General features: G+C 50.3%; 1 protein-coding gene across 1 annotated transcript in view; it reads right to left on the bottom strand.

Annotated features, from left to right (window-relative positions):
• LOC140409403 (nucleosome assembly protein 1-like 1) overlaps nucleotides 1–24905 on the bottom strand; it is a 48268-nt gene extending 23363 nt beyond the window's left edge. Inside the window, exon 1 of the mRNA XM_072497847.1 lies at nucleotides 24804–24905. Within this exon, the coding sequence (XP_072353948.1) occupies nucleotides 24804–24905 (102 nt within the window). The remainder of the gene's footprint in view (nucleotides 1–24803) is intronic.
• Between the last annotated feature and the right edge of the window lie 371 nt (nucleotides 24906–25276).

The following is a 25276-nucleotide window of genomic DNA, read 5'->3' as shown; positions in this document are numbered from 1 at the left end:
GGCCTCTGATGCCATGACGCATGTGACATCATACGTAGGAAGCGTTTGCACATGAGCAAATCGCTGTTCCTGTACCGGGGGCCGTTTTCGTGTTTGCGCATGCGCGGCGTCTCACGCAAACGGACCTTCCCGTTCTGTGCGCTTCTCGTGCAACTGCGAGACCATCTTTAGAAAGATGGCCACCGATCAAAATTGTTTTCTGCTCCGGGATCTCGGCCTCGTGGTAAGTACTGGCGCTTCTCTTACCTCTCCTTGCTGGTTGGAGTGTGTTTTCCTCACAGTATTTGCCGAATTTGCCCAGGACTGCCTGGAAGTCGCTCCTGTTTTGCCCTTTGGAGAACTTGAATTTTTAAAAGATTTCTTCTGCTCTGGCACCGGCGATGGTGAGTTTGGGTTTGGGGTCAGCTGCAAGAAATCACTTTCCAGCGGGTAAAACAATTGTCGTTGTCTGGGTTACTAACTGATGTGCCATCAACCAACACAAGACGAGTATTGAATGAAACTGAGGCTTTAATAAGCTAAACAGAAAGCCTCCTGGCCTCTAATCCCGAACAGGGGCAGAGGCCGAGGGGAGGCAGAGCCATCAGGCAGTGGTTTACCACAATACATGTAATACAGTAACAGTTTATCACAATACATATAATATACTACCAGTGGTTTACCCCATTTGGATTTAATACCCGTGACATAGGCGTCCCTAATCAGCAGCTCCGTGTGTTGGACAGCCGATACCGCCTGGCAAGCACAGTTCCGGCCGAGTACCCGCAAGGCACGCAGGAATTTGGCTTGTGATTCTCCAGGGCGTTGTCACCTCATGGCAAGGAGGTGCCCAGCATACACCTCGTTTACTGCCTTTACGTACTGTCCCTTTGACGAATGTGATATAAAATAGTTACTTTAGAGATATTAGTTAATGTAATGTAGAGATAGGCCAGTCTCATTCTGGTGAGTTCACAGACAAAGGATTTCAGACCGCATGGCAAAGCAAGGAGGAGGTGTGTCCACCAAAGGAGGAGAAAAGGATGCTGGGTAATAGGGGCCAGAGGAAGGGATTGGATGTGAACCAATTAGAGTGTATGGATAGGTCAGGAGGGGTATAGGATGACCTATGGGAATCGTGTATGTGAAACTTGATGCCAGTTGTGTGAGTAGTAGAGATCCCTTTGTCCTACAGACTCACTTGATTCCAGAGGTGTACGAAGCAAGATGTGCTTTGTACTTGCTGTGAATTGAGAAAGGTTTGCAAGTCAAATAAAATAACTAATGCTGTACCTGCAAATCCATCTCGACTTTTATTGAGGCCAGACTGACGGGTAAAGAAATTTGGGATTTGTCACCTTCAGCAGCATTATTGCCTCCGAATACGAGGGTGCGTCTCTGATAAGAAGGAAAACTTGCGGGCTCACCCGTGCGTTGAGTATTTGCTGCTTTTTGAGGTCGGTGACGTCTTCGGTGGAGGATCCGAGGTACGCTTCGAAGCAGCTTAGCCAGTGCTCGAATGTTGCAGTGGCATCAGCTGCTTGTGGGTCCAGCTCCAGGCGATCAGGCTTGAGCGATGAATTCATCTTAAAAGTTTAGCTTATTAAATTGATGTGCCATCAATCAACACAAGACGAGTAGTGAACAAAACTGAGGCTTTAATAAGTTAAATAGAAAGCCTCCTGGCCTCTGACCCCAAACTGGGCAGGGCCGAAGGTCAGCCACCTTTATACCGAGCCCGAGGGGAGGCGGAGCATTCAGGCAGTGGTTTACCATAATACATGCAATACATTAACAGTTTACCACAATACATATAATATACTAACAGTGGTTTACCACACTAACCCACTATGATCCTGGAAAGCCTTTGCTCATCAAGTGTGATGCATCCCCGTATGGTATTGGGGCATATCCTGTCTCACAAGATGGAGTACGGGGCCGAGCGGCCGATAGCTTTCACCTCCCGCACATTGACTGCAGCGGAAAAGAAGTACGTGCAGATCGAGAAGGAGGGCCTGGTGGTGGTCTTTATGGTAAAACACTTCCACCAGTATGTGTATGGCCACCACTTCACTATTGTGACTGATCATAAGCCTCTGCTAGGATTTTTCCAAGAGCATAAGCAAATACCGCCCATGGCTTCCGCACGGATCCAGCGCTGGGCTTTGTTGCTCACTGCCTACGAGTATTCTCTGGAGCATAAACCAGGGACCCAGATAGCGAATGCCGATGCACTGAGCCGATTGCCTTTGTCGACCGGCCCCATGTCGACCCCCACGGCCATTGAGGTGGTTGCAACCCAAAATTTTATGGACACCTTGCCTGTCACGGCATCACAGATGCATGAATGGACCCAGACGAAGCCAGTTCTGTCAAAGGTTCGGCACATAGTCCTGTATGGTGGGCAACATAGACAGCTCCCAGGCGAGTTGCGGGCATTTTCCTACAAGCTGTCAGAATTTAACGTGGAAGACCGTATCCTCTTGTGGGGGACGCGTGTGATTGTCCCGGAAAAAGGACAGGAGCTGATACTAAGGGACTTGCACAATGGGCATCCGAGTGTGACCAAAATGAAAATGTTGGCCCGGAGTTATGTCTAGTGGCCAGGCCTCGACACCAACATTGAGAAGGTGGCCCAAATCTTCTCCATTTGCCATGAGCATCAGGTGCTTCCACTGGCTGTGCCCCTACATCACTGGGAATGGCCAGGACGGCCTTGGGCACGCTTGCATGCAGATTTCGCCGGCCCTTTTCAAGGATCCATGTTCCTTCCATTAATCGATGTCCAGCCTAAATGGTTAGAGGTGCATAAGATGGTAGGCACAACGTCCTGCTCAACAATCGAGAAGATGCGTTTGTGTTTCAGTACGCATGGCCTCCCCGAGGTGCTGGTCACGGACAATGGCACTCCGTCCACAAGTGCGGATTTTGCGAGGTTCATGAAGATGAACGGCATACGCCATATCCGCACCGCTCCATATCACCCGACTTCCAATGGGTTGGCGGAACGCGCAGTGCAGACATTCAAACGGGGCATAAAGAAGCAGTCTTCCGGGTCTATGGACACGAGACTGGCTCATTTTTTGTTTTCATATAGGACCACTCTACATGCGGTGACTGGGGTAGCTCCCGTGGAACTCCTAATGGGCCGGAGACTTCGCACCCGCCTTAGCATAGTTTTCCCGGACATTGGCGCAAAAGTACGCCGCACTCAAGAACGGCAGGGACATGGCCTTTCTCGGCATCAGCCGATTCGTCAGTTTGCGCCTGGTGACCCAGTGTTCGTTCGGAACTTTGCTGGTGGTGCCCCGTGGATCATTGGCGTTATCTTTCGCCGAACGGGCTCTATCTCTTACCAGGTGCAAGCCCAGGGTCGGCTCCAGCGTAAGCATGTAGACCACGTTTGGTCCAGAAGACCATTTTTTCCAAAGATTCCCCACCCCCGGAGCTTACTTCTACAGCCACAGAGACCAGACACAGTGGAGAGTATTCCGCACAATCTTCCTCTGGTGCCACACTCAAAGCCTGCGCTGGTCGTTGCAGAACCACGTGGAGATAGAGACGCCAAGATGACGGAGGCAGCGGACTCCGACTCCGAGATGGAGACACAGAACGCCTCAGATGGGGAGTCCTCGGGCCCACCGGCCGTGGATGCACAACCGTTATGCCATTCATCACGGAAGCGCTGTACTCTGTCTCATTACACGCCGCCCGATCCAGCGCCTCGTGCAAATGGCCTGCGGCAAAACAAGTCCGACGCCCTCCTTCGCCAGGGTCTTTGGTGGATTCCTTGGACTTTGCAGGGGGAGGGATGTTATAACCTGCTTGCTTACCACTGGCTGGGGACTAATGGCAATCCCACAATCCTTAGGGAGTATGAACTTCCCTAATGAAGGGGGCAGACAAATCATTAGCAGATTCCCTGCATAAATAGAGCTGGCCAGTATGGAACCAGCTACAGAGGAGTGAGCAGCAAGGGAGTTTCTGCTGCTGTTGTGTATGTATATGTTATTGTAAATAAATGTTATTTCTTTCTATTCTACAACTCGTGCTGGATTCTTCGTGGCCCTCACAAAACCCTGCCTCGAATGCCACCCGTTTATTAATCAAAATCGCTACCCCTCTGGTCTTTGAGTCCAGCCCTGAGTGGAATATTTGGCTAACCCACCCCTTTCTCAATCTAGTCTGGTCTGTAACCTTTAGGTGTGTCTCTTGTAACAATGCCACGTCCGCCTTCAGCCCCTCAAATGCACGAACACGCGAGCCCTCTTGACCGGCCCTTTAACCTGTCATGATATGCGACTTGCAGATAATGATATACAGACAGGCACAGACAGGCAGCTAATGAACACAGAGAACAGGACATGACCAATGAGCAGGCAGGACACTCAGGGGTGGTATCTCACTATAAAAGGCACGAGGCACTCCACCTCTTTCCACTGATGAACATCTACAGAGTGAGTCAGGGTGTATGTATAGTATCACACCTCCAGCATCTCCACATCATGGCTACAATCGACACCGCAAACTGCCGGCTCAAAGTGGAGAGGATCTCCAGGAAGATCGCGCATATAGACACTGACATTAAGTTTCTACAAAGATGCAAGAAAGCAGACAAGATCCCGAAAGGGCTACAGATCACAAACCCACTCAAGTCGACCTACAACAAAGACTACGCTGAGAGACTCTGCCATCGCACCTCTCTCACACTCCTCAACCACCTCGTACACCAGCTCTACAGCAGACGACGCAACCTGGAAACCAAGATAGAGGCCATATTCCCAATTTGCGCTCAGGACGCAGCAGACCAGCTCCGGAACACCGCCAAACAGATGAGACAACGATACTATGCCACCTATATAAACACCAAGAACAGGAAGCTTGAGAAACTCCGCATCACCACCAGCAGCATCCAAGCCACCCCCGGTACCACAGTAGAAAACAATACAGGGAAATCTATTGTCAACTTGTCGGACTACACCCTTCAACCAGACGAAATCAAAGTCCTTAGCTGAGGGCTCAATTTCTGCACCACCACCAAAATGGACCCCATCAGTCTCACGGCAGACACGGAGGAATTCATCAGGCGAATGAGGCTCCGGGACTTCTTCCACAGACCACAAGAGGCCAACAGCGAACCCAAGGAGACTACCAATGAACCAGAACAGCAGACTGAGAGATTTGCGGTGCAGCGACTGAAGAGGAAAGAGTCGTATTGGACCCCTCCGGAAGGCCGCTGCCCTAGACTCGACATGTATGCTCAAGCCGTCAGGAGTCGAGTCAATGCTAGATTCATCAGTCGCATTCACAAGACAGCCCCGAACGTCACCCAAGCACAACACAACGCCATCCGCACTCTCAAGACCAACCACAACATCGTCATCAAACCAGCAGACAAAGGAGGGGCCACCGTCATACTGAACAGAACTGACTACTGCAAAGAAGTATACTGACAACTCAACAACCAGGAACACTACAGACAGTTACCCGCAGATCCAACCAAGGAACACATCCACCAACTTAACAGACTGATCAAGACCTTGGATCCAGACCTTCAGAGCACCCTACGTGCTCTCATCCCACGTACTCCCCGCATTGGAGATCTCTACTGCCTCCCAAAAATACACAAGGCCAACACACCAGGCCATCCTATCGTTTCAGGCAATGGGACCCTGTGTGAGAACCTCTCTGGCTACATCGAGGGCATCTTGAAACCCATCGTACAAGGTACGCCCAGCTTCTGTCGCGACACGAAGGACTTCCTACATAAACTCAGCAACCATGGACCAGTTGAACAAGAAACATTCCTCGTCATAATGGATGTCTCAGCACTCTATACCAGCATCCCCCATGACAACGGCATTGCTGCAACAGCCTCAGTACTCAACATCGACAACTGCCAATCTCCAGATGCAATTCTGCAACTCATCCGCTTCATTCTGGATCACAATGTCTTCACCTTTGACAACAAGTTCTTCATCCAGACACACGGAACAGCCATGGGGACCAAACTCGCACCTCAATACGCCAACATCTTCATGCACAAGCTTGAACAAGACCTCCTCACCGCACAGGACCTTCAACTGACGTAATACACCAGATACCGGCAGGCAGGAAGGTGGTTTAAAGTGTGTCTTCTTCAATGCCAGGAGCATCAGGAATAAGGTGGGTGAACTTGTGGCATGGTTGGTACCTGGGACTTCGATGTTGTGGCCATTTCGGAGACATGGATAGAGCAGGGACAGGAATGGTTGTTGCAGGTGCCGGGGGTTAGATATTTCAGTAAGCTCAGGGAAGGTGGTAAAAGATGGGGAGGGGTGACATTGTTAGTCAAGGACAGTATTACGGTGGCAGAAAGGACGTTTGATGAGGACTCGTCTACTGAGGTAGTATGGGCTGAGGTGAGAAACAGGAAAGGTGAGGTTGCCCTGTTGGGGGTGTTCTATAGGCCTCCGAAAAGTTCCAGAGATGTAGAGGAAAGGATTGCAATGATGATTCTGGATAGGAGCGAAAGCAACAGGGTAGTTGTTATGGGGGACTTTAACTTTCAAAATATTGACTGGAAACGCTATGGTTTGAGTACTTTAGATGGGTCCGTTTTTGTCCAATGTGTGCAGGAGGGTTTCCTGACACAGTATGTAGATATGCCAATGAGAGACGAGGCCATATTGGATTTGGTACTGGGTAATGAACCAGGACAGGTGTTAGATTTGGAGGTAGGTGAGTACTTTGGTGATAGTGACCACAATTCGATTACGTTTACTTTAGTGATGGAAAGGGATAGGTATATGAAATGAAATGAAAATTGCTTATTGTCACAAGTAGGCTTCAAATGAAGTTACTGTGAAAAGCCCCTAGTCGCCACATTCCGTCGCCTGTTCGGGGAGGCTGTTACGGGAATATACCACAGGGCAAGAGTTATATCTGGGGGAAAGGCAATTATGATGCGATGAGGCAAGACTTAGGATGCATCGGATGGAGAGGAAAACTGCAGGGGATGGGCACAATGAAAATGTGGAGCTTGTTCAAGGAACAGCTACTGCATGTCCTTGATAAGTATGTACCTGTCAGGCAGGGAGGGAATGGTCGAGCGAGGGAACCGTGGTTTACCAAAGCAGTCGAAACACTTGTCAAGAGGAAGAAGGAGGCTTATGTAAAGATGAGACATGAAGGTTCAGTTAGGGCGCTCGAGAGTTACAAGTTAGCTAGGAAGGACCTAAGGAGAGAGCTAAGAAGAGCCAGGAGGGGACATGAGAAGCCTTTGGCAGGTAGGATCAAGGATAACCCTAAAGCTTTCAATAGATATGTCAGGATTAAAAGAATGACTAGGTAAGAGTAGGGCCAGTCAAGGACAGTAGTGGGAAGTTGTGCATGGAGTCCAAGGAGATGGAAGAGGTGCTAATTGAATATTTTTCGTCAGTATTCACACAGGAAAAAGACAATGTTGTCGAGGAGAATTCTGAGATTCAGGCTACTAGCCTAGAAGGGCTTGAGGTTCATAAGGAGTAGGTGTTAGCAATTCTGGAAAGTGTGAAAATAGATAAGTCCCCTGGGCCGGATGGGATTTATCCGAGGATTCTCTGGGAAGCTAGGGAGGAGATTGCTGAGCTTTTGGCTTTAATCTTTAAGTCATCTTTGTCGCCAGGAATAGTGGCAGAAGACTGGAGGATAGCAAATGTTGTCCCCTTGTTCAAGAAGGGGAGTAGAGACAACCCCAATAACTATAGACCAGTGAGCCTTACTTCTGTTGTGGGCAAGGTCTTGGAAAGGTTTATAAGTGATAGGATGTATAATCATCTGGAAAGGAATAATTTGATTAGAGATAGTCAACACGGTTTTGTGAAGGGTACGTCGTGCCTCACAAACCTTCTTGAGTTCTTTGAGAAGGTGACCAAACAGGTGGATGAGCGTAAAGCAGTTGATGTGGTGTATATGGATTTCAGTAAAGCGTTTGATAAGGTTCCCCACGATATTGCAGAAAATACAGAGGCATGGGATTCAGGGTGATTTAGCAGTTTGGATCAGAAATTGGCTAGCTGGAAGAAAACAAAGGGTGGTGGTTGATAGGAAATGTTCAGACTGGGGTCCAGTTACTAGTGGTGTACCACAAGGATATGTTTTGGGGCCACTGCTCTTTGTCATTTTTATAAATGACCTGGACAAGGGCGTAGAAGGATGGGTGAGTAAATTTGCAGATGACACTAAAGCCGGTGGAGTTGTAGACAGTGCAGAAGGATGTTACAAGTTACAGAGGGACATAAATAAGCTGCAGCGCTGGGCTGAGAGGTGGCAAATGGAGTTTAATGCATAAAAGTGTGAGGTGATTAATTTTGGAAGGAATAACAGGAAGACAGAGTACTGGGCTAATGGTAAGATTCTTGGTAGTGTGGATGAGCAGAGAGATTTTGGTGTCCATGTACATAGATCCCTGAAAGTTGCCATCCAGGTTTAGAGGGTTGTTCAGAAGGCGTACGGTGTGTTAGCTTTTATTGGTAGAAGGATTTAGATTCGGAGCCATGAGGTCATGTTGCAGCTGTACAAAGCTCTGGTGCGGCCGCATTGGGAGTATTGCATGCAATTCTGGTCGCCGCATTATAGGAAGGATGTGGAAGCATTGGAAAGGGTGCAGAGGAAATTTACCAGAATGTTGCCTGGTATGGAGGGAAGATCTTATGAGAGAAGGCTGAGGGACTTGAGGCTGTTTTCGTTAGAGAGAAGAAGGTTAAGAGGTGACTTAATTGAGGCATACAAGATGATCAGAGGATTAGATAGAGTGGACAGTGAGAACCTTTTTCCTCGGCTGGTGATGTCTAGCACGAGGGGACATAGCTTTAAATTGAGGGGAGATAGATATAGGACAGATGTCAGAGGTAGATTCTTTACTCAGAGAGTAGTAAGGGCGTGGAATGCCCTGCCTGCAACAGTAGTGGACTCGCCAACACTAAGGGCATTCAAATGGTCATTGGATAGACATACGGACGATAAGGGAATAGTGTAGATGGGCTTTAGAGTGGTTTCACAGGTCGGCGCAACATCGAAGGCCGAACGGCCTGTACTGCGCTGTAATGTTCTATGTTCTATGTCTCTCTTATAGTTTACTATGTCTCATTGTTGAAAAACGGTATCTGATGGCCTTACATAATGTCTTAAAGCTCTGCGAATTCTTTCAGAGACTTCTGCTTCCAAAAAAGATTTTCTAATGCTATGTAATGCATTTAAATGCTCAGCAAAGGCAGAGCTAATTGTAGTCCCATCCCAAGCTGTAGGCTGGTCATCTAAAATGGACGGAGTTTTGGGATTTCTACCAAACACTAATTGATAGGGACTATGCCCCCCAACCATCTGCAATGAATTCTTTGCATGTACCGCCCATGCTAAAGCTGAATTTAGCTTGCAGTTTGGTCTATCTGCCAAAACTTTCCGAAGCATGTCATCTATTACCGCATGGTTTCTTTTACACACACCATTACTAAATGGGCTTTCCGTAGCCGTATTCATAACTGTGATATTCATGTTTTCCCACATATCCCTAAACTCATCATTAGCACATTCTCCCCCATTGTCCGTAAGGAATTTTGCCGGTGGGCCCATTCCTGTCCCTATCCATTTTTCCACGATTTGATCCAGAATTACTCTCTTTTCTTTACTTCGTACAATCGTTGATTGACTAAATCTGGTTGCTAAATCTATAAAATGCAAAATAAATATATTTTTGGCTTTATCCCAGATCTTAAGGTCGATGGCCACAATGTCGTTAAAATCCCTGGCCAAAGGTAGGGTTACTATCGGTCGTGCTGTTGTCCTTCTGTACTTCCTACAACTTCAGAGCGATCACTAACCTGTTCTATCAGTTTAGTATAGTCTTCATCCCTTACCCCTGCATCCTTTAATAAAAATTTCAGCCTCCGAGGAGATGGATGCGCAAATTGCCTATGCAGTTTTAATACAACAAGCCTTTTATCAGCTAAAGTCCCATTTTCAACTGCCATTAACACATCCTTAACAACTGTACGCGAAATATTATTTGTCAGTAATGGAATACAATAGTGTCCCGACTGTGTAAATTGTAAGTCCACCGTCTTTCCAAAAACTGTTGCCTTATCCTGTTCCATATCCAGTTTCATGTGTGCTTTCTTCATCGACAGTCTGCTCATGAGCAAAGGTATCTGACTTGATACAATATCCATGCTAATGAAATAATTTACTCCGGCAATATTACAAGGGATCACCACTCTTTTCAGCGACTTCAGAGTATTATCATCCCCAAACCTGAAACTTGTGGAACTTTCAAATTCCTAACCTTGTTACGATTTTCAGCATTCAAGGAGTCCAGGTAACATTTTAACCAGTCAATTCCACACACAGCAGATGTGCAGCCACTGTCCAATACAGCACAATTGAAGGATTCTGCAACCAACACCCTCATTACCGGCATAAAACTGCTTGTTAATAGGACAATGCCTTCTTTCTGGTCACTATCTTGTTCCTCTTCTGACTCTTCCGTGTCATGTGTCGCTTCAAACACTCTATTATAACGTGTTGAACAGTTGAAAGCATAATGGTATTGCGAGTCACATCGAAAACATCGATTTATCATACCTCGGGCATCTTCCTATTGTAGGTTCTAACTGGGTTTCTGTCTTCATAATTTCCGGGTCCCGATCTCCTTCTATAGTCTTCGAACCTGTTTTTAGCCATGCGATTTCGCCATCCTGTTAGTAGTGTATCTTCCATATTCTGTTTTATTGCAGACTGACCTATTTGGGTCACCAGAGCCATCGGAATCGAATGTTTCCCCAGAAACTTTTTTAAAGCTTCTGTCATCTGATCGAATAAGGTATACTTATCCGCAAACTGAACTCCTGTCAAAACCAGGAGCCTATCCATGTTGCCCACTCTAGCACAGTCAAGTAATTTAAAGGCCAACAGAGATTGTGGAAATTACAAGTTGTGTTTCTGCAGCCTTTTTATATAGTCTGACAAATTCTATTATATAGTCTTCAATGGAGAAATCCTCTATTTTCCGGAACTTATCAAAATCCGACCATGCTTCATACGCACTTAACAAGTCATCCTTCTTATAAATCTTATCCATATAATGTAATAGAGTCTCCAAACCTTCTTCTGAGTCTAACTCTTCCAATTCCAGCTCCGAAAACAGTTTGCTGTCATAAGGTAGAGAAAGAGCTAATGCCATACCTTGTTTTCTCTTTCCCAAGGCAGTTACCTTAGTCCACATAACTACTGCACTTCTCCAAATAAGCGGGGGTGGGGGGGGTGGTAGCCATATCCGGCCATCTTTATCCTAGGTTCAGCCATATATCTTTTTTTTTCTTCTCACTCACTCCTTGGTTTGGTCTGGAAAAGTTGTATCTTTCAACCCTTCACATTTGCACAGCAACCATTCTCTGCTACCATGGATAAACATATGGATGATAATGGCATAGTGTAGGTTGGATGGCTTTTGTTTCGGTGCAACATCGTGGGCCGAAGGGCCTGTACTGCGCTGTATTGTTCTATGTTCTATGTTCTATTTGTTAGACATTTAGCTGCTGTTGTACAAAGAGTGAAAGGTTCTTCTCCTTTTCACAAACACCTTTATTTCACTCTAACAGACTCTGCACAAAACTCTATCTTCACATCACCTGACACAAAGGCCACCTGAAGCTTCTTTACATATCTGTCAATTATTGGATACTTAACATAAATGAGACAACCAATTGGAATGTCTCTTAGCCCATTACTTAACACTGTGATTCTTGCCCTGCGACCTGAGTTCCCGTTGGCAGCCGTCTTCTGGGGGGACCGGGCCTGGATGGTCTCTTCTTTGTCTTTCATGGTCTACTGCTGAATCTAGACGTGTCCACAGGATGCATAATCAGAAGTGGAGGCAGCCTGCTGCATTCCACACCCTGTGGCCTTTGATACTCTTGGCAGAGGTCCTCTGGAACACCTGGAGCCGGGGGGAGCCACCAGCCAACTTACCAGTGTCACTGGCATCGGCGTGCCACCTTGTTCTGTCCGCTGCTCTTGAGATGCCGGACCGGTGTCAGGAGGGGGGAATTGAAAGAGCTGGAGTCCTCCATCGTCTCTTTGTTGGCAGGCCCCGAATTTGCCTCCCGCACTTCCTCCTGCCTGATGGTGCCTGAAGGTCCAGGGGAACACCCTGGGTGGGGCAGTTGGAGTGAATGCCAGAGGCGCTGCCAGTCATGGAGGCTTCCCATTGTCTGCACCATCGGGTTGACACACTCGGCGATGCTCCTCAGTGACTGGACCATGCTCTGGAGTGCCTCGGCAATGTCCACCTATGTCTGGGACACGTCCCTCAGTGACTGCCAGGTGATGCCGAGGCCCTCAGCCATGGTCATCACAGACTGAGCCATGCCTTGGGAACCACCACTCAAGACGCTCCAGGCTGTCCACGGCGGTCGCCACCCTCGCAGTGCTGGCCTCGGTGCCACGCATTGCCAGCACCATCCCCTGCACCTGATGCCTTTAGGACTCTCCCAATCGGCTTTCCAGTTGATGGAATGTCACTGACATCCCCTCCTGGATGTCACAGCTCTGGCCTATCATCTGCATCAGCTCTAGGAAAATCTTGTCCAGATGCTCAACATCTGACTGGAACCCAGCTTTGTCCTGGGATCCAGTAGACTTCCAACTCCCTTGGACACTCCTGTCTCCTCCTGATGTGCATTAGCAACTGTGCGGCGCTCACCAGATTGTGTGCCAGAAGCCTGTCCATTAATGTCTCCTACTGAGGTGTGTGTCCCTGCGCTGGTGGAGTGTGGGAGTGATGGCTGTGATGCCTTGATAGTGGTCTCCTCGAAGCTCTCCTCTGAGTGGTCTCCTGGGGAACGACTCCGGATGGTCCGGCCTCATCAGATGGAGATCCTGCGAGACAATGGGCATGTGGTCAGTGAGAGGAAAAAAATCATCCTTTCTAATATGAACAGCTCAATTAAAACAGAGGCCATCTGGGTGAAGGGCAGTGGATCCTCACCTCTGTGGCACAGGCGAACTTCGTTGTCGGTGATTGCTATCTCCTCGGACAACCCCACGATTTCCAGGGCCTGTTCCTCGTAGAGGGTGAGCACTTTAATCTCTGCCGTCCGGCCCCCCTCTTGCCCCCTTTTTTGCTTATTATGGGCTACCTTCTGCGGGGACAAAGAAAGGGCATTGTGATCCTCAAGCTTGATGTGTCGGGGCATAGCAGGTGGCATGTGTGGGCACCACATGTGGACATGAAGGGCTTGTGCTGATGGGTGCCAGGGGGTGCTGAGGAACAAACACGAAAACCAGAGGTGGGGAGGGTGCGAGGTGTCTGCCAGTGATTTGTGGAGGGGGGTGTTTGGGAATTTGAGGGGTGGCAGGCAGAACTGATGCCACGGGAGAGGTGTTAACTTACCTCTGCAGCTTGGTGGAGGTCATTGGTCTTCTTCTGACATTGGACACCGGTTCTCCTGGTCATGCTGCCCGAGCTCACAGCCGTTGCCACTGCCTCCCAGGCAGAATTGCTGGCGCTGCTGGTCCTCCAACCCCGTCGGGGAACAGAGTAGCCCACCTCTCATCCACAGTGTTGAGAAGCTTGGCCAGGTTGGCATTGATGCACTATCAATTATGACGAGACAAGAGTAGAGTGTAATCGAGGCTTTCTTCAGCAGAGATGTGTTGCCTTCTGCAGCTGCTGCCGAAATGGCTGCAGCTCGGTGAGCACACACATTTATACTCCGCCTACTGGGCGGAGCCAGCAGGCAGGGATCTACCCCCGTACCTATAGTACAGGAGCCTTACCGTATTACCTCTCATATACGTATTATACAAACAGTGGTGACTACCACAGGCATCATCAATGCAAAGAGCAGGTCTGCGCGCTGGCATGCTTGTGTGTTGACTGGGAGTGAGTGGTGTGGGCGAGTTTGAAAGCAGTTCCCTCTTGTTAGTGTCAAGAAGCTGAGGCGTGAGTGAGTAAGGCAAATCAGATGGCGAGGGAGTCGGTAATGGCGAGAATATCATCAGGTTGCCATTGAATACGAGCCATGATGTCGCCAACACAGCCGTTGAGAAACACCATGCCAAATGCGCCCAAGATGACACTTTGAAATTGTACCGTTAAATTGCACCCAAGGTTGCTGCTTCTGATTATGAACTAGTGACACCTGCTGGTAAGTATATAGAACATAGAACTGTACGGCACAGTACAGGTCACACCCGAAGACCCACTGGGCAGAATTCTCGCATGCCCCCACCAATGGGTTCATTGGTGGGTGGTGGTGTTGGGGGAGGGGGGGGGGGGTGGTGATATTTGGTAGAAATCCAAAAATTGGCTTCATGCCAACATGAATTCCCCCCCCCTGTGGAACCTTCCGCAGGTTACTGTCATGGCAGATCAGGCCACCTGCTGGAGGCCGACGTGAAACCGATTTGCATCCACTCGTGGGATGCAGATGAAGTCCTGACTGGCTCCTTCCCCTCAATCCTGATTCTCTGGAACTCCAGCAGAAAAACACAGCGGTCCAGAGCGGTCCAGGTGGAACATTGTGGTATGCAGAAGTCAGGCTCACCTGAACATAGTCTGGGGCTGCCTCTGGAGTTCAAGATGGAATCTGCCAGACATTCTGGAGCCCGGAACACCTCAGCAGTAGTTGGAGTCTTCCAGATTCCATGAGCGGGATTCCCCATTCCTGAGATTAAGTGTTGACGGCGGAGCCGGATTCGTGGACTTCCACTCCTGATGTACCATCTGGGGATCATCTAGACATAGCTTAATGTGAAGAAGTTAAGTTGGCACAGGTGCAGGGCACAGTTTAGTGATAGGGGCTAGGGTACATATCTGAATATTTGTGCACATTAAACACCTGATAACACTGTTACAAACTGCCTCGGTGCTCTGTCAGATGGGTGTGAGGGGTGGGCTGGTCTGGGTTGGCCAGCAGGGAGCTGGGGGGGGGTGGGAAGTGGGGAATGGGTGGATGTTGTTGGTGGCCGGGACACTCCCAATCCCTATCCCTCCCCAACTTTCCCCACCACTGTCACCGATGGGCCAGTGTGAAGGAATGGCCAGCTTGCATGCAAGAATCATCCAGGTGGATGGTGGAAGGTGCTACCGTGGGCAGAAGTCAGACGTTGTCCAATAATGTGGAGCACCAGGTTCACTGCAGAGCGGGTTGTCATCATCCTCCGTCCCATTGCCAGACCCGCTGTTACCACAAGCCCAGGGCCCGCACCCTGTAGTGCAGCAGGTATGCATCACGGAGGGGGCTGCAGGCAGGGGGCTGATTGGGGGGTGGGGGTGGGGGGGTGGAGGAGGAGGTGGTGGGTGGTGAGAGGATGGGATGTGGTGTCACATATCAGCTGCACGTTCATCAACTGGAACCCCTTTCGGTTTTTGTAGAGCGGCCTGTCATCTGCAGGAGCTCATAGGGTGACATGCATCCCATTGATCAGCCCTGCACCCAGGGCATCCCGTCGATGGCGGTGAACCCCCCCTGCCCAGGCATCCTGGTGGGCTCAGTCCATATTGAAATGGATGTGTTTTGCCAACTGGGCATATAGGGCCTCCATGACATCGTGGATGCACCTGTGTGCCTAGCTCTGTGAGATCCCAGGCAGGTCCCCACTCAGTGCCTGGGAGGACCCTGTTGCATAGTTCAGGGCGACCGTCACCTTCACGGCCATCGAGAGTGGGTGTCCTTCCTCATTCCCCCCCGATGCCAGGTGCGCCATTATCTGCCAGATATGTTGCTCTGTCTCCCTGCTCAGCCAAAGTCTACAACAGCATGCCCGGTCTGGCAGGTCCTTGAATGACAGACACTACCGGTACACATGAGGCCTCATGCGACGTCTCCTTGGCACCTCCTCCTCCTCCGCAGCCTGTTGGGCGGCCGGCTCTACATCCTGAGCAGCTACCTTCTGTTCCTCTGGGGCATTCTCCACGACTGCATGCTCCGCTGCTGCAGCTTTATCCTCCGCGAGCAGCTCCACCTGCAGGGCGAACCCCAGGGCTGCGGCAACTAGGAGGAAGGCCCCCATTGTTGGTTGAATTCCAATATCTACTGTGCGCAGGGGGTGCAAGGCTGACATTTTAGCATGGTGCGTACCCACATGCCTAACCAGGTCCAACAGGCTACACAGTGGCCCTGGTTGGCACTGCGGACCCTCCCCCATCCTGTGGGGGTCACCGGAGCCACACAGCCCATTCCCTCATCAGCTCCCCCTCCCCTGGCCCTGACAGGGCCCCCCCCACCCCAGTCAGCCCGGCTGGTATCCGGCCCAGCGGTCCAGGGTCGCGCCACTCTGTCATACCTCCTCTCTCTCCTCATCAGCCTCGGTGCCGGTTTCATGATTTTTAAAAGCACGAGTGAACCGGGAATTCAGTCCATCGGAGGCTGAGAATTCGGAGGCCTTGGAGAATACCGGGTCGGGCTCGCTAATGATATGTAAAGGGTGTTTACTGTACATGCGTTCCAGTACGCATTGATGCCGTTGTCGAGGTGACGGAGACTTTCGATTTTGTGTGAAACCGACTCCCGCTGTGATTTCAGCGTCGGAATCGATTCTCCGCACAGTCGCGTTTCCTGATTTTGCGCCGGCCAACAGAGAATCCCCCCATATGTGTCCCCCTCTGTTATGTTAATCTTCACAGCGGGCGCCCCCGCCCCTTGTTGCCCTCCACTCCCCCCACGCAGACCCCCTGGGCACAGTCATCCATGATCAAACGCCCCCAAAACAGACACCGTTCAGAGGTGGGTGTGAGCACGCTGTCAGCAGAACCTGAGGAACACCAGAGTTTGCCAGACAGCTAGTTATCGTTACCCTCCTGCCTTGTATGGTAACCCGCTGACAGTGCCAACACAGGCCCATCCCCCTGAGGTGATGTTACACATACCTTTGGTGGGGGGAGCAGGGTTGTCGTGGAGCGGTGGTGTGGAGAGAGCGGAAAGAATTGGGGGCGTTGGGGGTCTGGGGGGGGAGGAAGGAAATGGGGGATGGAGCATTGGCGGATAAGGCAGGAAATGGAGGGGGGCATTCGGGTGAAGGAAGGAAGGAAAGACGAAGGGGAGATTGGGGAGGGGAGGAGGGAATTGGGGGAAGGGGGGATGGTGGGGTTGAGCTGACGGACTGAGTCTTGTCCTATGAGAATCTGGTGACAATGAAGGCCTGTCTGGCCCTCCTGGCATTTCGGACCCTCACCACCACCCATCCTCTATCCTCCTGCCCTTCCTCGGGTTCGTCCTCCAACCCCTCCTGGTTGGTCACCTCCTCAGATGAGCACTGGGGCAGAACTCCAGTGCCCATGGGCTGCATGCTGGAAAATGGAAATGGCTACTCACCTCCTCACTTCCCCTCAGCAGCTATTGTGCCAGCTTCAATTTTTAAAAAATGAGTACTAAACAACACCCGTGTGATTGCTTGTTGCGGAGCTGATTAATTTCCTGAAGGTTGTCTTGTTAATGAGACGGTAATTAGTGCAAATGAGGGTTAATAATATGCTCTCCATATTTGGGCATGATCCAGAACTTGCCATTGGGAGCGGGCCGGTTATTTTAAAAAAACATTTAGAGTGCCCAATCATTTTTTCCAATTAAGGGGCAATTTAAAGTGGCCAATCCACCTACCTTGTACAACTTTGGGGTGTGAGAGTGAGAACCACGCAGACACGGGGAGAATGTGCAAACTCCACACGGGCAGTGACCCAGGGCCAGGATCGAACCCGGGTCTTCAGCACTGTCGGCAGCAGTGCTAACAACTGCGCACCGTGCCGCCCTCAAGGGAGCAGGCCGGTTAGATAACTAACTGATTCCTGCCCGGCGCAAATCTTGATTTTGACCTATCCCACTATTTAACCGCCCAGAGTTATCATTTTATATCAATAACCTTTCATTAGAACTGAGCAAAGGCAGAAATGATGGTTTTGAGCAAGTGCTGCCCCTGTGCTCGCTGGAGAATCGGGGACCCTCAGCTGGGGGTTGGGGGACCCTCCACAAGACTGGGCCGCCATGGGAGGGGGGAAGGTTGCTGGGAGGGCAACCACTCGCTGTACCTCCATGCCATCCCCTGGATTGTGTGTACCCTTGTCCCTGCCCGTCTGCCCCCTTACCGGCCAAAACCCCCACCAGCTGCCGAGGCCTCTGGCCGTGCAGCTGAAGGCTATTGCAAACAGGGAATTGGCAATTGTGGTTAACTGAGCACTTCACACATCCCAAGTGAATTCCCGTGGGTGGGCAGGCAATGCAGCATGCGGGAGTCATTGCCTGGCATCCCAAACAGATCGTGATGCCTGGACAGTGTACTTGAATACTGTGGGAGGCAACACCACACACGCAGGAGCCAACATCTGAGCACCCAGGGGATGGGACATAGCTTCAGTGACATGGCCACGGCCAGAGGGTGGGTGAGTGCCACGGGGAGGCGACCAGTATCTGGTCCGGAAGGTGTTGTGAGCGGGCGTCGGGGGTACAGGGTCTGGGGCCAGGTGAGGGAGGCCCATTGGGGTACGGTGGAGGGCGTTCCGAGTAGGGTGGTGGGGGGGGGGGGTAATTAATGGGGGAATGGAGGGTTCCAGGATGGGTGCGACCACTGTTTCTCGGTCTAATACTCCCTCCCAAGTATCTACAGATACTGAACGCTATGGCAGGGATGTTGGACGCAGATGCTGCTGCTATGTGATGCGGACAGACACCGGAGAAGGCAGCAGCAGCAGCAGTGTCTGCAGATGCTCGAGGCAGTGGCCATGTGCCAGACCCTGCCCCACACCCTGAGAACCCAACTGCCCATCAGGCCAGGGAGGGACCCAGAGGGGGTGACCCGCGATGGTCCAGGGTGTACAGGCATCGCTGGTCATTCAAACACATGGCTGACAGTGCATGCCGAAGGAGGCCCCGCCTCAAGAAGGACATGGTGCAACACCTGTGCCATATCCAGGCAGCAGGTTGCTCCACCATCGTTGGGATGCCCCAGGTCCAGGGAGTCATAGGTGCCATGAATGTTGCCCTTCTCACCGGGACATCTGGGGGTGTCCTATGTTAATCGAAAGGGGTTCCACTCCCTGAACATACAGTTCGCGTGTAACCACCAGATGCAGATTATGCATGTGTGCCCACTTCCCAGGGAGTGTGCATGACAGCTACATCCTGGGGCAGTCGATCATCCCTGTCCTCTTCGAGGAGCATCCCAGGAAGGGTGGCTGGCCCTTGGGGGATAAAGGGTATCCACTGAGGACCTGACTAATGACCCAGTACGGAGGCAGGAGACTGAAGCGGAAACGAGGCCTATGCTGCCACCTGGACTGTCATTGAGCAGTGCATCAGACTCCTCAAGATGCGGTTCCGATGCCTCGACCACTCCCGAGGTGCACTCCAGTACATCGCCCGGACGATCACCCGTTTTGTTGTGGTCTGCTGTGTCCTCCACAACCTCGCACAGCAGCGGGACAATAAGCTGGAGGTTGGTGACGAGGAACATATAGCCACCTCGGATGAGGAGGGGGAGAGGGAAGGGGATGAAGATGATGATGAGGCGCCGGGAAGGAACCTGCGGCCCAACTAGGCTGCAGGACAGGCGGCAGCAGTGAGGGCCCGACAAGTCCGGAGGACCAGGGAGGTCCTCATACTGGTCCAATTCACCTAGGACGTGGCCTGGACCATCGTCGCATTCTTATCCACCCGCCATCCCCATTTCCCACCCTCCCAGGGTATGTGTCACATCACTCCAGGGTGCTGGGTCTGTGTCCGCACTGTCCGTGGGTCATTGTCAAGGCAAGGGGTGATGAAAACCCGCAGAGAGCTGTGCTCCTCAATATATGCCATAGTCTGACCCTTACCTGTCACATCCATCACCTGCATGCGGCAATGCATTGCAGAGGAAAGTGACAGAGACTTCCTACTGGTTGTGCACAAGGGTGTTTATTGTTCAATTTTTGCCCCACACTCCCTCTGTTGCACAAAAATATAAAATATGACAATTTCATACATTCTTCCCACACTTTCATCTCACCTCTGGCGTTCAGCTCATTTATCCATGTTTGAGACAAGGCTCTAATGAGGTCAAGAGCTGAATGATTCTGATGAAACCCAACTGAGAGTCAGTGAGCAGGCTATTTCTAAGCAAGTGTCACTTAATGGTACTGTTGATGACCCCTTCCATCACTATGCTGATAATTGGGAACTGATGGGGTGATAGCTGGTCGGGTTTGATTTGTCCTGTTTTTTGGGTACAGGATATATCTGGACAATTTTCCACATTGCTGGGTAGATGCCAATGTTGTAGCTGCAGTGGAGCCACTTGGGGTGCCGCAAGTTATGGAGCACGAGTCTTCAGTAATATTGCCGGAATATTGTCAGGCCCCATTGCCTTTATTGTATCCACTGCTTTTAGCTGTGTCTTGACATCACATGGAGTGAATCAAATTGTCTGATGACTGGTATCTTTTATGCCAGGGACCTCCAGAGGAGGCTGAAATGGACCATCCACTCAACACTTCTGGCTGAAGATTGTTGCAAATGCTTTATCCTCATTTTTTTGCATTGATGTGCTGGGCTGCAGCATCATTGAGGATCAGAATATTTGTGGAGCCGCCTCTTCCTGTTAGTTGTTTAATTGCCCACCACCATTCATGATTGGATGTGGCAGAACTACTGAGCTCAGATCTGAACTGTTGGTTGTGAGATCGCTTAGCTCTGTCTATTGCTTGCTGTTTATGCTGCTGGACATTCATGAGTCCTGTGTTGTAGCTTCACCACGTTGGCACCTCATTTTTAGGTCTGTCTGGTGCTGCTCCTGACATCCCCTCCTGCACTCTTCATTGACTCAGGCTTGGTGGTATTGACAGAGTGGGGGGATATGCTGAGTTACAATTATGGTTGAGTACAATTCTGCTGCTGCTGATGGCCCACAGCGCCTCATGGTTGCCCAATCTTGATTTACTCGGTTCTATTTGATTCAATAACATAACTGTTCATATCAATAACAACGATCCCATCCTCCCACCAAACCCCCAAACATTATCCCGCATGTTAACACAAACAAATGACAAAGAGGAATTAGGAATCACTCATAGTCACCATTAACACATATAGTTCTCCCCCCAACCCTACCAGCCCCCAACCCCCCTAATGTTCGATGTGGTCCAATTCTCGAAAGTGCATAATGAATAACGCCCATGAATTGTAGAACCCCTCCATCCTTCCCCTTAGTTCAAATTTGACCTTTTCAAGCGTCAAGAATTACAGCAGGATCCCCCGCCACGCCAGGGCACAGGGTGGAGAGGTTGATCTCCACCCTAACAGGATCAGCCTTCGGGCGATCAACAAGGCGAAGGCTACATCTGCCTCTGCGCCCGTTTCCAACCTTGGCTGGCCTGACACCCCGTATATGGCCTCCCGAGATCCCGGGTCCAGTTTCACGTGCACCACTTTAGAGATTACCCTAAACACCTCCTTCCAGTAATCCTCCAGCTTTGGACAGGACCAAAACATATGAACGTGGTTTGCGGGGCCTCCCCCACAACGTTCACACACATCTTCTACCCCCTCAAAGAGCCGGCTCATCCTCGCCCTTGTAAGGTGCGCTCTATACACCACCTTCAGCTGTATCAGCCCCAACCGCGCACGCGAGGTGGAGGCGTTCACCCTCCGGAGCACCTCACACCAGAACCCCTCCTCCAAACCCTCTCCCAACTCTTCCTCCTACTTTGCCTTGATCCCTTCTAGTGACACCTTCTCCTCCTCTAAAAAACCCTGTAAACCGCCGCTACTACCCCCTTCTCTATTCTCCCTGTCGTCAGCACCTCCTCCAGCAATGTGGAAGCCGGCTCTACTGGGAAGCTCTGTATCTCATTTCTGGCAAAGTCTCGAACCTGCATGTATCTTTATATTTCCCACTGCTCCAGCCCATACTTCGCTCCCAGCTCCTTCAATCCCGCAAAACGATCCGCAAGAAACAAATCTTTTAGTGTCTTAATTCCTTTCTCCACCCATCTCCGAAAATTTCCATCCCACTTCCCTGGCTCAAATCTATGGTTCCCCCGAATCGGCATTTCCCTTGACCCTGCCCCCAACCAGAAGCGCTGTCGAACCTGTCTCCAAATTCTCAACTAAGCTATTATTACCGGACTCCCTGAGTATCTCCCCAGGGCCATCGGGAGCGGCGCTGTCACTAGCGCCTTCAATCCTGACCCCCTACCCAAACTCTCCTCCATTCTGACCCATTGGGAGTCAACCCCTCTGACCCAGCTCCATACCTTCTCCACATTCTCCGCCCAGTAATAATACATCAGGTTCGGAAGACCCAAAGCCCCTGCCTGCCGTCCTCTCTGTAGTAGCACCTTTCTATTTCTGGCCACCTTCCCTCCCTATATGAATGAGGTAATCATCCCTTCAATCTTTCTAAAAAATGCCTTTGGCCGGAAAATCGTCAGGCATTGAAAAATAAACAGGAATCGCGGCAACACATTCATTTTAACCGCCTGAACCCGACCAGCCAGTGACAGAGGGAGACCATCCCACCTTGCCAGATCAGCTTTCACCCTCCCCACCAAACTAGAAATGTTGTACCTATGGAGCCACCCCCCCCAATCTCGGCAACCTGCACCCCCAGGTATCCAAAGTGAGTCTCTGCCTTACGGAGTGGCAACCACCCCATCCCTGCCCCCACCCCTGGCTGAGACACCACAAAACATTCACTCTTGTCTAGATTTAATTTGTACCCTGTGAAAGACACAAACACCAGAAGCAGCTCCAGTATTCCCCCTATTGACACACTTGGTTCCAACACGTATAATAACAAGTCATCGGCATATAAGGACACCCTATGCTCCATCCGCCCCCCTCCCCTGCACTATCCCTTTCCATACCCCCAAACTTCTTAATGCGATGGCCAGTGGCTGAGTCGCGAGTGCAAACAGCAGGGGGGACTTAGAACATTCCTGCCTAGTCCCACGGTGGAGAGGAAAGTACTCTGAGCTGATGTTATTTGTGAGGATGCTGGCCCTCGGCCCCTTATATAATAGCTTTACCCAGTCCACAAATCTGGGTCCAATTCCAAACTGCTCTCGAACTGCCATCAAGTACCCCCATTCTACCCGGTCAAACGCTTTCTCGGCGTCCAATGCCATAACCACCTCTGTTGACTTCCCCTCCGCCGGTACCACAACCACGTTCAATACCCTCCTAATGTTTGAAAAGAGCTGCCTCCCTCTCACAAACCCCGTCTGATCTTCACCTATCACCTTCGGGAGGCACTCCTGTAGCCTACCTGCCAGTACCTCGCCAATATCTTTGCCTCCACGTTTAAAAGTGATATGGACCTATATGACCCACACTCCATCGGATCCTTATCTTTCTTACGCAACAGGGAAATCGATGCCTGCCCCAAAGTTTGTGGTAACACCCGCTTAGCCAATCTGTATCTTAAACATATCTGTCAGCCTTGGTTTTGTAATCCTTAACATTCTTAACAAAAATCATGGGCGACGATAGAAGATGTCACAGAGTTCCCTCGATTAATGTGAGCAGATTTGCAGCAAACAAGAGCAATAAAGCTGTTGGTGGAAATCATTTTTTTAATGTCATCAGTATCTTCCAGACATCCAACTCTGACTTTATAGGAATCAAGTGCATTAACCTGTTGCATTTGTGAGTTTGATGGAGCCTCTGTACAGAAGGTATATCAATTTGTTTAAATCACCATTGGACATAAGCAACTGGAGCAAAAGTTGCTTGTTTTTTCCCAACTGGCATATCCTCCACATTCATGCAGCTCAGAAATAAATAAGCACGGTTAACCTGTCCCTAAAATACAGATGGTTTGTGACTAGCATCTGAAAAGCATCATGCACACTACTTAGGGAATCCCTCTGATTCATTCAGTCAGGCAGTCGGAACATGACTGAATTATTGGTGGGGAAGGTAATAGTACAAAAAGCAGTTACTGGGAGTTAAGAGATACAATGTTGTGTCCGCCCACAGTGAACCCCACATTCAACCACAGCAAAGATATTTTCTCAGATGCTCTAGCAGATTCCCGTTGTAATTTCACCTGGGACCTGAGTGTTGTGTTATGCTGCTTCGGGTAACACAGGCTGCTACTTGATGCAGTCTTAACTAAAGGATGCTCCAGACTCTGAAATGAGTTCAACATGTTTATTGAACTATTAACACAGTTTTCAAATGTGTTCGACTCTCTGCGAATCTAACTGTAGTAACTCAGTCTAACTGTACCAGCTTGCCCTAAGCCACGTGCTGGGGTGTGTTGCTGCTGATCATCCCTGTCTAACTCTCTAGATGTCTGTCTGTGGAAAGAGGCAGGGTGTGAGTGCCTCATCCCTTTTATAGTGTTTATTTCTTGCCCCCTTGTGGTGATGCCACCTCTGAGTCCTGACAGCCCATGGGTTGTTTCCTATTCTGAGTGTTCATTGGTTGCATGTTTGCATATCATGACACGCCCCCCCCTTTAAAAAATTTTTTTTTTAGATATACATGTGAATGTGTCTGTCTAATGTGACTGACTGAGGAATACAGAACAGAACAAACAAAACAAATGCTCATAAGTCCAGTCTCTGAGGCTTGCGTCTGATCCTCGTCGACCGCCGGAGAGGTGGTGGAGGGGATGACGGTGTCTTGACAGGTGAGTGGGAGGCACGTCTGGTGGCCTCATGGTTCGAAGTGGCAATTCGACATGTGGAAATGGAGGGGAAAGTGGTTGTGGGCAAGCAACTTTTCGCAGTGCCCTTCAATTCCTTCGCACAATGGAGCCCTCAGCCATACGTATGACATAGAATCTGGGCCCGGCCTGTCGAACAACGACAGCCTGAGCAGACCACCTACCATCCGGTATCTTGATCCTGACCATGTCTGCCAGGGAGAGCCGTCCAGATCGGTGGCATATGTGTCACAGCCCTGCTTGTGGCTGTCGTGAAGCTGCTGCATCTTCTGCAGCACCGGGATGTGATCAAGGTTGGGCATGTGTATGGCTGGAAGCATCGTCCGCAGGTCCCTGTTCATCAGCGGTTGAGCTGGCGTCAAGGGGGTCGCCCGGTATGCAAGTAGTGCAAGGTGAATGTCGGAAGCGGAGTCCGTGGCCTTGCGGATGAGCTGCTTAACGATGTGCACCCCTTTTTCGACTTTGCCATTGGACTGCGGATAGTGCGGACTGGAGGTGACATGCCTGAATTTGTAGCTCTTGGCAAACGTGGACCATTCACGACTGTGGAAGCACGGGCCATTGTCGCTCATGACGATGTTTGGGATGCCATGCCGTGAGAATGTCTCTTTACATGCTTTGATGACAGTCAGGTGAG

Source organism: Scyliorhinus torazame, chromosome 3, assembly GCF_047496885.1.
Source record: "Scyliorhinus torazame isolate Kashiwa2021f chromosome 3, sScyTor2.1, whole genome shotgun sequence".
Lineage (NCBI taxonomy): Eukaryota > Metazoa > Chordata > Chondrichthyes > Carcharhiniformes > Scyliorhinidae > Scyliorhinus > Scyliorhinus torazame.
This window is presented reverse-complemented; position numbering and strand designations above follow the sequence as displayed.